The 13,791-nt window shown below is 31.4% G+C and overlaps 1 protein-coding gene across 1 annotated transcript; it reads left to right on the top strand.

Moving 5' to 3' along the window:
• Positions 1 to 11,053: 11,053 nt before the first annotated feature.
• On the top strand, positions 11,054 to 11,485 carry LOC107434806 (uncharacterized). Its single transcript, XM_016046287.4, has one exon. It carries the CDS (start codon positions 11,054 to 11,056, stop codon positions 11,483 to 11,485), a length of 432 nt encoding a protein of 143 aa, XP_015901773.3.
• Positions 11,486 to 13,791: the final 2,306 nt, after the last annotated feature.

Raw genomic sequence — 13,791 nt, 5'->3', positions numbered from 1 at the left:
ATCTTTATCCAATCTCTAGCTAGTTTAGGATACAAATTAGCTCCCATATGCCATGTAGGATGCCAAATAGGATTAATAATGATTTCCATACATTGCTCCTTGATTAGAATTAGTCAAACTTGCTTAATCAACAAAAGAAGTCAAAGTTAGCACCTAAAGTGACAATTTCGGCCAAAAAGAAAGACTATGAGAAAATGAGCTCTTTGATTTCTTTTGCTTCTGCCTTGACATGATTCTATGGCCTTTTAGTGATATCAATTGAGTTCATGAAGAGTTGAATCCATTCCTTGCTGCCCAGAGTACACAAATGCACTAAAACAGCTATCCGGATCCATATCGGCCTACACCACTTGGATGCTTAAAACAAGCTTTGAATTAGGCTTTGGCTTGTGCCCTAGTGATTGGTCTGATCTTCAACTATATAGGATTAGTACCCCAGCAAGTAGTCGGTTGTATAGGTACAGGCGGATTCTCATTATTTCAGCCCTCCATGGGAATTTTGAAATCTGTCCATTCTTTTATATAGTTGATCAAAGTGAGCATTCATCCTTTGTAACTGTTCCAAAACCACTTGCATGTCAGTAGGTGCAGATGAACTCTTGTATGCTTTAGATTCTCCTTTGAACCCCACAAAATCCTCTTCAAGTTCCCTTATTGAGTCACCTCCTCTTCTAATCCTTGAATCTGTCATGTTAGAGAAATAATACAAGAAAACCTCACTAAAATTCACTCCCTCATGTGTATCACTCAAACAAGATCTTGTTCGCTTGTGTTTACAGACTAATTTCGGCTTTTGACCCTCTTTTAACCTTACAATCTCTTGCCTTTTTCCCACTCAAAACAATATCTCTAAGTTTTTTAAAAATACGTTAAAAATAGCAACTAGATCATAAGTATGTCCTAATTAAACTTATCAATAAAACAGTAACAATGCAAGCAAATACCAGGTGAATTTTTAACACCTAATTCTTGGCTTTCTAACCAAAATGTAGAAAAATTAACAAAGGCAATTTTCAGATTTAGAAAAGAAATAAATCAAAATATTAAGAACCACAAATTCAAGGATCACATTTAGAAAAAGGATTCAATCAATTAATAAGATCAAAAATTGGAATGAAGTATTAGATAGTTATTGGTTGTAGTTCTCGTAATTTAAGTCTATGTCTCAAATCCTTTATCCAATTTTAATATAATCAATTAACACCAATAGTCAAATATCTAGAAACCAATATTGAATGAATAAATAGTAACTCCAGCAAACACAATTGAATTTTGAAATCTAAATCAAATTCAAATTTTCAACTTCTCCAAACCAACCTTTTCGCAATGTTTTTTTTAAACTTCAGCTTTTTTTTATTATTTTTTTAATCATAATCACAATAGTATCAAAAAAAACCCCAGAAGCTCAATCACCACAAAAAAATCATAAATTTCAATTGCAAACAACTTCCCAAAACTGAATCTATCTTCCAAGTAAAACAAATTGCAAATTTTAAGGTTTATGCAATATGTTTTCAATTTTTTTTTAATATGCAGAATGTGTATGAGTAGGAAACAACCTTAACCTAATCTTAAAATTATAGAATAACACAAAACAAAACAAAGCAAATAGGATAGATCAACCTGAACAAAATTCGGCTCTGATACCAAATGATACGAACCTAGGTCGACTTGCTCCTAAATCCATGTTATACTAGTCTGGATCGAAATTAAGTTCAAATTGTAATGGTAACCTTGACCCCTAATTAACTTGTGATTAGAAACCTTAGTATATGATGAAGATGTTACAATAGGTGATGGATGTCTTATTGATAAGTCAAACTAAAACACTCGAACTCTTGATGTTTTAGGTGTTCAAAGAGAATAAAGAGAATTCTTTTCACAAATTATTTTTGAATAATAATGCAAGCTACCATTTCATTGAAAATTAAGCCTTTAAATAGGCTAAATTTACAAGAATTCAAACCCTAAATCAATTAGGTTAAATTCGGCCAACAATAAGAAATTGTCGAATTTCACACCATTTCCTAATCTAAGTTGTATTAATTAATTCCTTAATTTTGAATTAGGAATTAATTAATTTTCAATCAAAATAATAAAATATCAACCTTCCAAAATTAATGTTTCCAGCAAATTATTAAATAAAAACCAAAATAAAAGACTATTTTCTTAAAGGAAAAAATCAAATTTCAGATTTGGAAAGTAGTTGACTAGTTTTCCAAATAAGCTGTCCTTGTCCAATCGCCAGCCAATTTAAGCCCCAAATCAAATCCAATATACCTTGTAGGATTCCAAATAGGATTAGAACTGGTTCCCACATGTTGCATTGATTGGAATCATCAAAGTTTGGTTGGATTACAAGAAACTACCTTCCCGACGCCAAAACAAGTAAAACCAGTCAAAATTGAAATGTGTCCACAAATGTGGCATTTGAACAGCTTTGCTTCTACCTTGACATGATTCCATGATCGCTTGGTGAGCTTAATCATGTTCACAAGTTAACAAATCCATTCCTTGCTACCCGGAATCCATAAATGCACCAAAATAGCTTCTCGGGTCCATTTCTGCCTTTACAACTTGGATGCTTAGCACGAGCTTAGAATCTTCGAGTGCAATAATGCCTTCTTGAGATTTAATCACATCTTATATGAAGCTAATCAGATTGTCCTTTAACCTCTTAGCTTGTGCCCTTGTAATTAGCCCGATCTTCAGTTGTACAAGATCAGTACCCAGCAAGTTATAGGTTGTGCAGGTGTAGGCGTATTCTCATCAGTTTTCAATAAATAAATAACCTTTCTAACTTAAGTATTAAAGGAAAATAACATAATACCTTTTCAGGTATTGTATTATTTCCATCTGAACATAACTTACATCTAAATGAGTTGCATGTTGGACATGCACGTAGATCCATTTATTCTTTCTTGAAAAGGACACAATCATTCTTGCATACATCAATCTTCTTATAATGGAGACCTAAATCATGAATTACTTTCTTAGCCTTGTAGAAATTTTTAAGGACTTGAGCTTCGGATGGGAGTATAGTCTTGAAAAGCTCAAGCAAAATTGTGAAGGACTTCTTAGTTTATTTATTTATTATCTTCAAATGAAGCAGCTTCATAATAAAGGAAAGCTTAGATGCCTTACACCTTGAGTACAAAGGTTGAGTTACATCGGTAAATAGCTTGGCAAAAGAATTTGATTAAATAGAAACATCTCCAGTAGGATAATTAGATGTGGATGAAGATGCCCAATCATTAAAAAGTGACTCCTTATTCAACTCTTGTAGCATATCCTAAGTTCCATCTCCAACAGTATCTACCTCATCGTCAACTGCATCATTAATGTCATCATTGTTTGTTTAAGATTCACTAAGTAATTCAGCCATCTCTCCATGATGTACTCATGGGTTTTATACTTTAACAATGCTAAGTGATACGAACTTAGGTTGACTCGCACCTAAACCCAGATCTCAATTAGGTTCAAGTTCTTATGGGAAAACCTTCATCTCTAATCAACCTTGGTATAATGAAGACGCCACAATAGGTTATGGAAGTTCTATTGATAAGTCAAAACTAAAACACTCACTCTCTAATGGTGTTTTAGGTGTTCAAAGAGAACAAAGAGAATTCTATCTCACAATTAATTTTCTGAATAATATTGAAGATGTGTTCTTCCTAAAAAAATAAGTCCTTAAATAAGCTAGAGTCACAAACAATAAACCCTAAAAAACTAGGCCAAAACGGGCCATGTAGATTAGGAAACAAGCTTGGCCGAATTTTCTCTCTCCTTTCCTAATCTAATTTTGATTAATTAATTCTTTTATTTTGAATTAGGAATTAATTAATTTACAATGAAAATAATAAAATAATAACTTTCATAAGTTGATTTGTCCAGCAAATAAATAAATAGAAACCAAATAAAAGACTAATTTTCTAAAACGAAAAGTCAAAATCAAATTAGGAAGATATTTGGCTATCTTTTTAACTGAGCTAGCTTTGACCAATTTAAGCTCCAAATCAGCTTCCATATGTCTTGTAGGATGCCAAATAGGATTATTTTGAGTCCCACATGCTGCCCAAAGTCTATATTTGCACGAAAACAACTACCCGGGTCCGTATTGGCCTACACTACTTAGATGCTTAAAAATGACTTTGTATCTTCGGGTATTGACAAGCCCTTTTGAGAATTAATTACTCCTTGTATAAAGGTAGCCAGATTATCCTTAAATCTCTTGGCTTAAGCTCTAGTGATTGGCCTGGTCTTCATCCGTATAGGATCAGCACCCTAGTGGGTTGTTGGTGGTGTGGACACGGGCGGATTTTCATCACCATGGATGATCAAGTGGTCCTACATTTGATCTGGAGTAAGCCAATATCCATTGTTACACTTATAACATGGGCAACAGATTGTATTTCCATTATCCATGTGATTGATGGCAAACTTTAGAAAATCATTGACACCATTATCATATTCAGGTAGTAATTTATAACATGTGATTGATGGCAAACTTCTATCCATCTATCAATCATGATAGGTTGAAAGAAAAAATTATTAGACAATATGGAAGTATGCATGCTTCTAAAGTTGCAGTGAATAAAGAATTCACATGCACCCCAATATGCACGTATTATTGACTATATTCAAGTTCCTAAGTAAGGGCTACTATGATCTCAAATCAAATAAAGAATCAAAACTTCTTATTATATTCATATCCAATAAATAACAAATAAAACACTGAAATTAGTTTTTTATGCAAATATGTAAAACTTATTCATTGATTCAAGACCAAAGAAATTGAGAATTTTCATGCAACTTTTTATCAACAATGTAAACATATATAAGTACTATTGTACATAGTTTAAGCCCAACAAAATTAAATAAATGGACCAACTCAAGTTTTTAGTTTAAAGCTACAAATCTAGAATTTGGTTTCCAAAACAAGGGTGAGTTTGGTGAAAAATCAGTTTTGGATGATTTACTAAATGTAAATTGATAAAAATTTCCAGAATGCAATTAGACATACAAGTAAATATATATATACAAAATTTCACCTCATTTGAAGGTCATTTATTATGGTTTTAGATGTCAAAGAGTTGAAATTCTTGTTGCAGTCAGAAAAATTCTGTAGTAACCATTTTACTTTGAAAATTCATATAAAATCAAATACTTCATTTTGTTTGATGAAACTTGGTATAAATTTTATTGAACAGTTCCAACATCCAAAATTCCAAGGCAAACCAAAAACAATATATAGCTCAAATACACACATTTATCCATAGAATACCAATTCATAGCAACATACCAATCTTTGGTGTTTAACTAAAAAGATAAAATTTGTGCAAAAAATCCATGTCAAACATACATATATATATATATATATTATCAACTAAGTCATCAAAACAGTATTTAGCAAAACAATAACCTATATTTTAGTTTTTTAAGTTCATCATATAATCATTATTACAGGCTTTTAAGATCAAGGTTCTAATATGTTACCACTTTAAAAAACTTGCTAACTTCCTCCATGGTATATGTACTAGTTTGGATGGTATACGTAGTAAACACTACAAGCATGTAGAAACACTTTGGACACAATTGACTAAATCCAATGGGAAAAAAGACTATAGGCTAAGGTTCAATTCAATATATTTGATTCATAGTGAAAATGTGACATATCAAAGGTTGGGACACATGTTCTTAAGTTTCAATAACTTCAAAGGTAAATACATATTGGAAGTTGATAGCTCGCTAATAGTTTAATATAGTTAATTTGAATAGATAGAAGGAGAAAAAAAAATGGAATGAATACTCACATGTGACTAAAATCACATAAGTATGAAAAACAATTGTTTATAGGCTATGATGCATTTAACAATAATTATATATCCCACTGCTTGGAGTGCTAAATGTTGTAGGAGATAAAAATATCACATCATGGGTTTTGTTATTCATTTGAACACATTTCCCTAATGAATTGCCTAATTTATTTGTTAGTATATGCACATTAAATCCCTTTGCTAATTATATATTTTTGGTATAAATTTATAGTTTGACAAAATAAAGCCATTCCAAACAACTTAAGTACTTAACAAGCATAATAATAATCAATTGCTGCATGTACGATTGGCACACATAAACAATATCATGTTCCACAAAGAAAATGCATCTACAAACTTGATTAACCAAACAACATACATATGGCGAAGTGAAAACACATTAGAATTTGAAGAAAATGAATGAATGTATTAAAGCTTCAATCTTCATTTCATGATGAGCTGATAAGCAATCTCAACTCTCGTATTTGAATGTAAAATGCAATTAGATGTAATATTAAATGAAAAAGTAAGGAAATTAGCATTTTACAGCACAATGTTGCCAAAAATAAAAAAAAAATAGCTAGTATTTAGCAGCTGAAAGGACAACTACAACTAGTACATGAAAACTAACAGTCTCAATATGAGAATTACTCTTAATGAATCTAATAATAGTTCATGTATGTATCACCATTTATGAGAATCCGCCCGTATCCGTACAACAGATGACCCGCTAGGGTGCTGATCCTTTGTAAATGAAGACAGGATCAATCATTAGAGCACAAGCTAAGAGATTTAAGGATAACCTAGCTAGCTTTATACAGGGAGTTCTCAATTCTCAAAAGGGCATGTCCATACCCGAAGATCCAAGATTCATTTTATGCATCCAAGTGGTGGAGGCCGATTTGGATCCGAGTAGCTGTCTTAGTGCATTTGTGGACTCTGAGTAGCAAGGAATGGGTTCAACACTTCTTGAACTCAATTGTTATCACTAAGAGGTCATGGAATCAAGTCAAGGCAAAAGTAAAAGCAACCAAAGAGGCCACTTGCATCTGGAAGACATTTTTGGCTAAAAATGCATCTTTTGCTGCTGAGATTAAAGTATCTTGATGATTAAGCTCTTTCTCTTTGTTCCAATCAAGGAAAACATATGGGAATCATAATTAATCATATTTAACATCCTACATGGCACATTGGATTTGATTTGGAGTCTTTACAAGCTGAAAATTGATCAAAGATAGCTTAGTTGTCAAACTAGTCAACTAATTTCCTAATTTGAATTTGACTTTTTGTTTTAGGAAACCATGTTTTATTTTGGTTTTTATTTAATTGTTTGCTGGAAAAATTAACTTAGGAAATTTGATATTTTATTATTTTAATTGAAGTTAATTAATTCCTAATTCAAAACAAAGGAATTAATTACTCCAAATGAGTTTAGGAAAGTCAAGAAATTCGACCACATCATGTTTCCTTTACTATGCCTGAATTTTACCTTTGTGTTTTAGGGTTTTTGTTTTGTGACTTTAGCTTATTTAAGGCTTATTTTTCAATGAGAATATAGCTTAGATATTATACAAAAAAATATTTGTGAGAAAGAATTCTCTTTGTTCTCTTTGAACACTTAAAACACTTAATAGAAATTAAGTGATTTAGTTTGACTTATCAATAGGACATCCATCACCTATTGTGGCGTCTTCATCATATACCAAGGTTTCTAATCACAATTTGATTAGGAGTTAAGGTTTCCATTAGAATCTGAACATAATTAAGATCCGGACTAATACAATACAGGTTTAGAAGCAAGTCGACCTAGGTTCGTATCAAACATCACTAAAGAAATGAAGTAAAAGATAAATAAGCTCACAGTGAGCTTAGAGATAGCTATAAGTTGATTTATAAGAAGTGGAAATTTTTGCCCCACTAATCAAAAGAGTCGTTAGAGCTATTAAAGCATAGCTAAATAGAATTTTAAAAAAAAACATTATATAAAATAAATAAAAAACAATATCAAATTACTTATGCAACATCACCAAAATCAGAACTTTACTAACAAGATAAAGTAACAAGCTTGATGTTATAATGTCTAAAAACATCCTTGCTGGGAAGTGTTCATACATATGGAATCATTAACATGAACTGTTTTACATCACATAATTGTTGTTTCTAATTCGATCACACAAATGACTTAATATGAGGCAAACTATATCTTTTGTACATCAGATGATAAAAGAGGGACTCAGATGATAAAAGAGGTAGTCCCTTTTTTTCACCCAATTCAAATTTCATATAAATATATGAAAATAACCACCACTCATTACAATCCTAAAAGGACAAGTTTGTTATTTCATTTTTTTTATTAGCAAAAAATGTATACTAAAAATGGCCAAGTGGGATATTATCCAATATCAAGGAAATGTCTTCATTAACAAACCATTTTAAATAATTATTTGAATGTTCTATTCCATTAAAATATAATTCCAAAAGGTGTTGAAATGTAGAAAGACATTGCCCCAACATTCGAAGATCCACAATGAAATGATAAGAAAAGAGGACCGAAATATACAAAATAGAGGAGAAAACCAGATTAAAAGAAAATGTGAACCCATCTGTTTAACATCTACGGAATGGTGGATAACAAAGGTAAGAAAATTATTTTTATAGATTTAAAAACATTAGTAGAGGAGTTGGTGCATGCTTAGCTACTTACCTAATGTGCTACGTGATTTCGAGCCCCACCCTTAAGGTACCTTTGTTGATACCATAGAATGTGCATTGTAGGAAGACAATGTAGGTGAACAATGTATTGAAGATCAAAGGTCGTTTCTTACACCACACCAAAACTCCAGCCTCAATATGCCATAAAATGATTTGGAGTAGAATAGTATAAGAAAGAAGGTAAATGTAAGAAATTGATAGCGAATAGTCTCCGCTTGATATCGCACATGTTAAGGAGGCTATTTTGTGAGAAAATGATTTAGGGCTTAATATACCATATAATGGTTGCCAGTTGGAGCAGAATGGTAGAAGCGAAACAAAAGTGAAAGTAAGAAATAAATGGACATAGGCAATGGAGTAAGGAATCGATGGATAGTGTCAATGGAGAAGGAATATTTGAGATTGCAGTGTTGTGGGTGTGTGTATGTGTGTTTATAGAAGATGAGGGGAAGTATGCTTAGAAAAATTGGGGGATTCTAAGATGTCAAAAATGCACTATATAGAAGGTGAAGTCCAAAATACCGCGTTTTGTATTTTTTTTTTTAATTTATTTCAATTTTTTAATAACATTTTTTAAATTTATTTGAAGAAGGTGGTGTCCAAAACACTATGTTTTGCATGCTTCACGAATAGTGACAATTACTTCTATGAAATTGAAATTAATTTGGTAGACGTATTTAAAATTTTGAGTGACAAATTGAAAAAATTATCACAATTTTGGGCAAAATTTGATGGAAAATACTTGGCGCCATAATTGTTGGGACAATTTATGACAAAATCTAAGTGACAATATAGAAGTTGTAACTGAAACTATGGTTGTGACAATTGATATTATTGTAACTGAATCAAGCATGCTAATGTGACATTGGCAAACATTATAACTGCAGCTCCTCTTTCAGTTACAAATTTTTTTTTTGTCGAAAAAAATATTGGTAAGTGTTGCTGGCCTTTTTTTTTGTAGTGTCTTTTGGCTTGGTGGGAACCATGTTTCCATGTTTTCACTCAGTGGTGCAATTATTTTGTAATAGTACGTTCTTTTGATTGCCCAAGAATGTATAATGTTAGATTATGATGAATAAAGTAATTTCCTCTGAACTCAAATTTTTTTCCCTCTTTATTTCTTCTATTCTTCCCCGTAAATCTTAAGAGATTAAAAACGTATCATATTTATTTATTTATTTTGAGTAATTTGTAACCTTAATCCATAATCACAGACCCGGAAGAAGGGAGTGTAAGATAGTTTTTACCCAACAACAACAACAAACCCACACCACCCTCCCCCACTCTCTCTCTCCTCTCAAAAAGAAAAAGTTATCTTATAATCAACCAATCAATGTGCAATATAGACTGTCAAAATCCAATGATTGAACCACAACTATTTCAACGACTTTATTGTGGATCAATGGGTATAAAGGGTTCATAAAATTCATGAATGTGATATGGGTTGAGCCGTTAAGGTAGCCTATATTTGCGAAGGGATTGTATCAATTACTAGATTTGGCTTTTTTTTTCTTTTTCTTTTTTTTTTTTTGGGAGGGTAATTGTATATATCCGTTGTTTACATGAGTAGCAAGCGGTTCAGCAAGTACAATTACTTAACCGCAAAGATACTTGCTACCAAAGTTTTCAATTTACTTTCCCAAGAAGAAAACACAGAAGGGGATATATTGGAAGTTTCTAAAACTTCAAACAAACATATATATTTTTTAAAAAAAATGGTTAAATTAATTGGTTGTCTTCTATACATGAAAGCCAAATGATACAATTTGTTCCATTGCTAGTTGTGGTTTTTATTGCCCTCACTTTTCCCAGTCTAAAAGTGGGCTTATGAAAATGTTTAACTAGTAGAGAGACAGAGAAAAAAATTTTCAGTTTAGTAAAAAGACAATGTGTGTCCCATCAAGTATTTGCAAACATTAGTATACAATGGAACCATATAAACTTACTTTTTTAGCTTAATTTATTACCTTCTTGAGAAACTATCTATATGGTTGCCTAGTTACAAACAGAAATGGTGCAATTTAACTTTTGGCCAAAATTTATGGTTATAGAATTTATTTTATTTTAGTTTATTTTATTTTTCCATTCCATTATGATATTAATTTTCATACAAGATTTTATTTCATGATTAGTAATTTTATTCATATTAGTTTTTCCTTCAAATTTGATTGTACCATTAATTAAGTTTCCTCAATTGAGTGAACTATGAATTCGGGCATTAGCCCCATTAATATTACAGTTACAAGTTTACTCCTTATTACATTAATTAATAACGTAAATCAAATAAAAACAATATAAATTATTATATATTTTGATATAAATAGATATTAATCAGAATATTACAATTTTTTTTTGTGAATACTTTGACAAATTATAAACACTCTTCTTTGTATCTCACACCAACCAGAACTGTTCATTTCTGGTCAACCCCCAATAAACTCTCTCTCTAATTTTTCCATCCTTTAAAATCCATAATTCTCTATTAAACACTGCTCTTCATAACCCAGTTTGGCTTGCCGCAAACCATGGCCTCCGTCTGCATATCAAACTGCGTTGACGATTCCAGCCCAACCCCCGGCCGGACGACTTACATAAACCACCATAGGTGGCCAGAATCCGACGTAGAATTCGTGAGGCTGGTACGATCGAAAGCGAGCCCGGGAGTGCATGACCAACCCCCTAAGGTGGTGGATAGCATCTCATGCAGGCAGATGTACTTGAGGAGCTACACGTTTTCAAGGAAAGAGAGTGTCCCCGAGAAGGCCAGGAAGTGTCTGGGAAGGGTAATAGGCCGGAGAGTGGTTTTCCAGAGAAGGAGGAAGACGACGAATTCGGAGAGGAGGAAAAAGAGCAAGTGTTTGGTTCTTACGAGGGGTCAGAATGTGTCTTGTGCTCCATTGTTGGCAATCTTTCGCCGTTTTTTGTTTTGCACTGCCAAGTTGGATATGGCTGGCTGAATGGTGGAAATTTTTACTCTAGAAAAACATCCACCTTTTACATTTTTTATTTTTCTTTTTAATGTTATGTGTTATGTAATTAATTTTCTTCCTTTAGGAAAATGGGATTGAGGGAGGAAAGTGGGTGTCATAGGATAGAAAAGGGAAATCTATGTGGATGATTGTTCTTATATGTATGTATATAGGCATTCTTCTATCAGTCAGGACTTAGTTAATTATTTGTCAGCTTTTGGTATGTTATATGAGTTTAGTTGCATACTAAGCAAAATAAATTCTATATCAACTTAAAAAAATAAATAAATAAATAAATAACATTAGTATACAATTCCAAATCTCAAGTCTTAAAAGCAATCTAAAAAATGGAGATATAGGAGATCCTCATGTGAAAATTTCTATATACATATATGTGTGCAGCTCATCTTGGTCATCAAGAAATAGCCTTCTAGTTGATTTCTTTTCAATTTGAAAAATATATATATATTCGATCCTTTTCTTACTCATGCTGGGTGTCAAATTCTGCTACTTACTGTGAATTTTCACCTTTTCTTTTTCATGGTTTAATATGGCCAAATTAATGAATTCTTTTCTTACACCATGGTGTGGTATTCAGCAAGCAACATTTTGATGATTTTGATGAATTCTTGATCTGAAATTTTCTTGGGCCATATGATGGATGACCCACTGGCTTCATTTATTATTGTTTTGAGATCTCCTTCTCTCTCCTTCTTCTTTGGTTGGTGGGCAGGCACAGTCATTGACGCTAAACGTTAGATTTAGTGACTTTTTTGGCAAATGACAGTCTAATAAGCCAAACTCTTGCACCGTCATAAATAAATTAATGATGAAGAAGAATGGACAAATAATAATAATAATAATAATAGTAATTATAAAAAATCAAATGGCAGTGGAAAAAAAGGGAACAAATTGAAGCATATTTTCGTGGTTGGCTTATGGGGAGTGAGGTGGCTAGGCCACCCTATAGAGTGGAAGACCTTATCAGAAAGGTTAGGTTTCCACTGTTAAAGTCTTTTGATGAGATGGTAGTGGGTATAGTTTATTTTATTTTATTTTTTTATTTTTGGTAAATAGTGGTGGGTATAAGTTGGGTGTGCGGTATGTGGGGAATCCTAATTTGTTGGAGTATATTTATTTACGTTACATAGAAAACGTTACAAAGAAAGCCTAAAATGACAAAATAAAAAACAAGAGGAAAAAAAAGGTGCAAATGACATCTGGGAATGGGACCAACAAAAAATCTATAATCATACTTTCAATCTTGTTTTTTCTGTGTGGTGGCACTGCACAGTTATCACTTAGCCCATGCTAGTCAGAGTAGAATAATAATAGCATTAATAATAATAATAATAATAATATATGTTTGAAGTTTTAAAAAAAATTGTACCGGATCAAGAACTTAACCTTAATTATTTGATTAGAAAAATATAAAGTGATATTAGAATGTAATATCTTTAGTTCTTTTAATTTGTCATTTTGTTATTATTTTTTTCTAAATATTAAACATAAAATGTCCAAATTCAGAATATAATAGGGACATTTCTTCTCTCTCGCTCTCTCTCTCTCTACAAGTATGTAGCATCAGTTTTGGAGAGAATTCTCCCCAGTTCTCCCGAATTTATATAAAATTAAAAAAAAATTAAGAGATTTCTTATCAACTCTAAGTTGATATAAAATTTTATAATAATATTAGAATTATCAAAATATTTATCAAATTTATTTATCAAATGATATAACTGATGTGATAATATTTAATTAGTTTTTTGTTTACTTATGTATTTAAATGTTCATTTATCTATATTTACATTATATAAATATGACAATCAATAATATAACAACACCTAATATTTAATAACTAGTTTTGGAAACTATTTTTATGTCTATTTTAAATTTATTTAAATTAAAAATTGTGTTTCCTGAGCACTCATGATAAACACGAGCTTTTGATTTTAATGATGAAATTCTTCTTTCAATTTACATATATATATAACGAGGCTCCAATAAAAATATACTTAACCTTTTAAATTAGAAATAAATAGATCTATTTTTTTTTTTTTAAAAAAATTAATAGATATTAAAATATCATATCAAATTTAAAAATTATAAATAATTGGACTCATTTGTTTTTAATTTTAAAAGTAAAGCATATATTAGTTGGAGCCTTATATGTATATATATATATATATATATATAAAAGAAGGAAAATGAGGAATAGTAGGCAATCTATATCGTCCCCATGTTGATAAAGATGCAAGTCGTTTTTGTGGAAAGGGCATCGCGGTAATTGATGT

This window comes from Ziziphus jujuba, chromosome 10, assembly GCF_031755915.1.
Source record: "Ziziphus jujuba cultivar Dongzao chromosome 10, ASM3175591v1".
NCBI classification, from domain to species: domain Eukaryota; kingdom Viridiplantae; phylum Streptophyta; class Magnoliopsida; order Rosales; family Rhamnaceae; genus Ziziphus; species Ziziphus jujuba.
The sequence above is the reverse complement of the archived record's forward strand: the minus strand, read 5'-3'. Positions and strand labels throughout refer to the sequence as shown.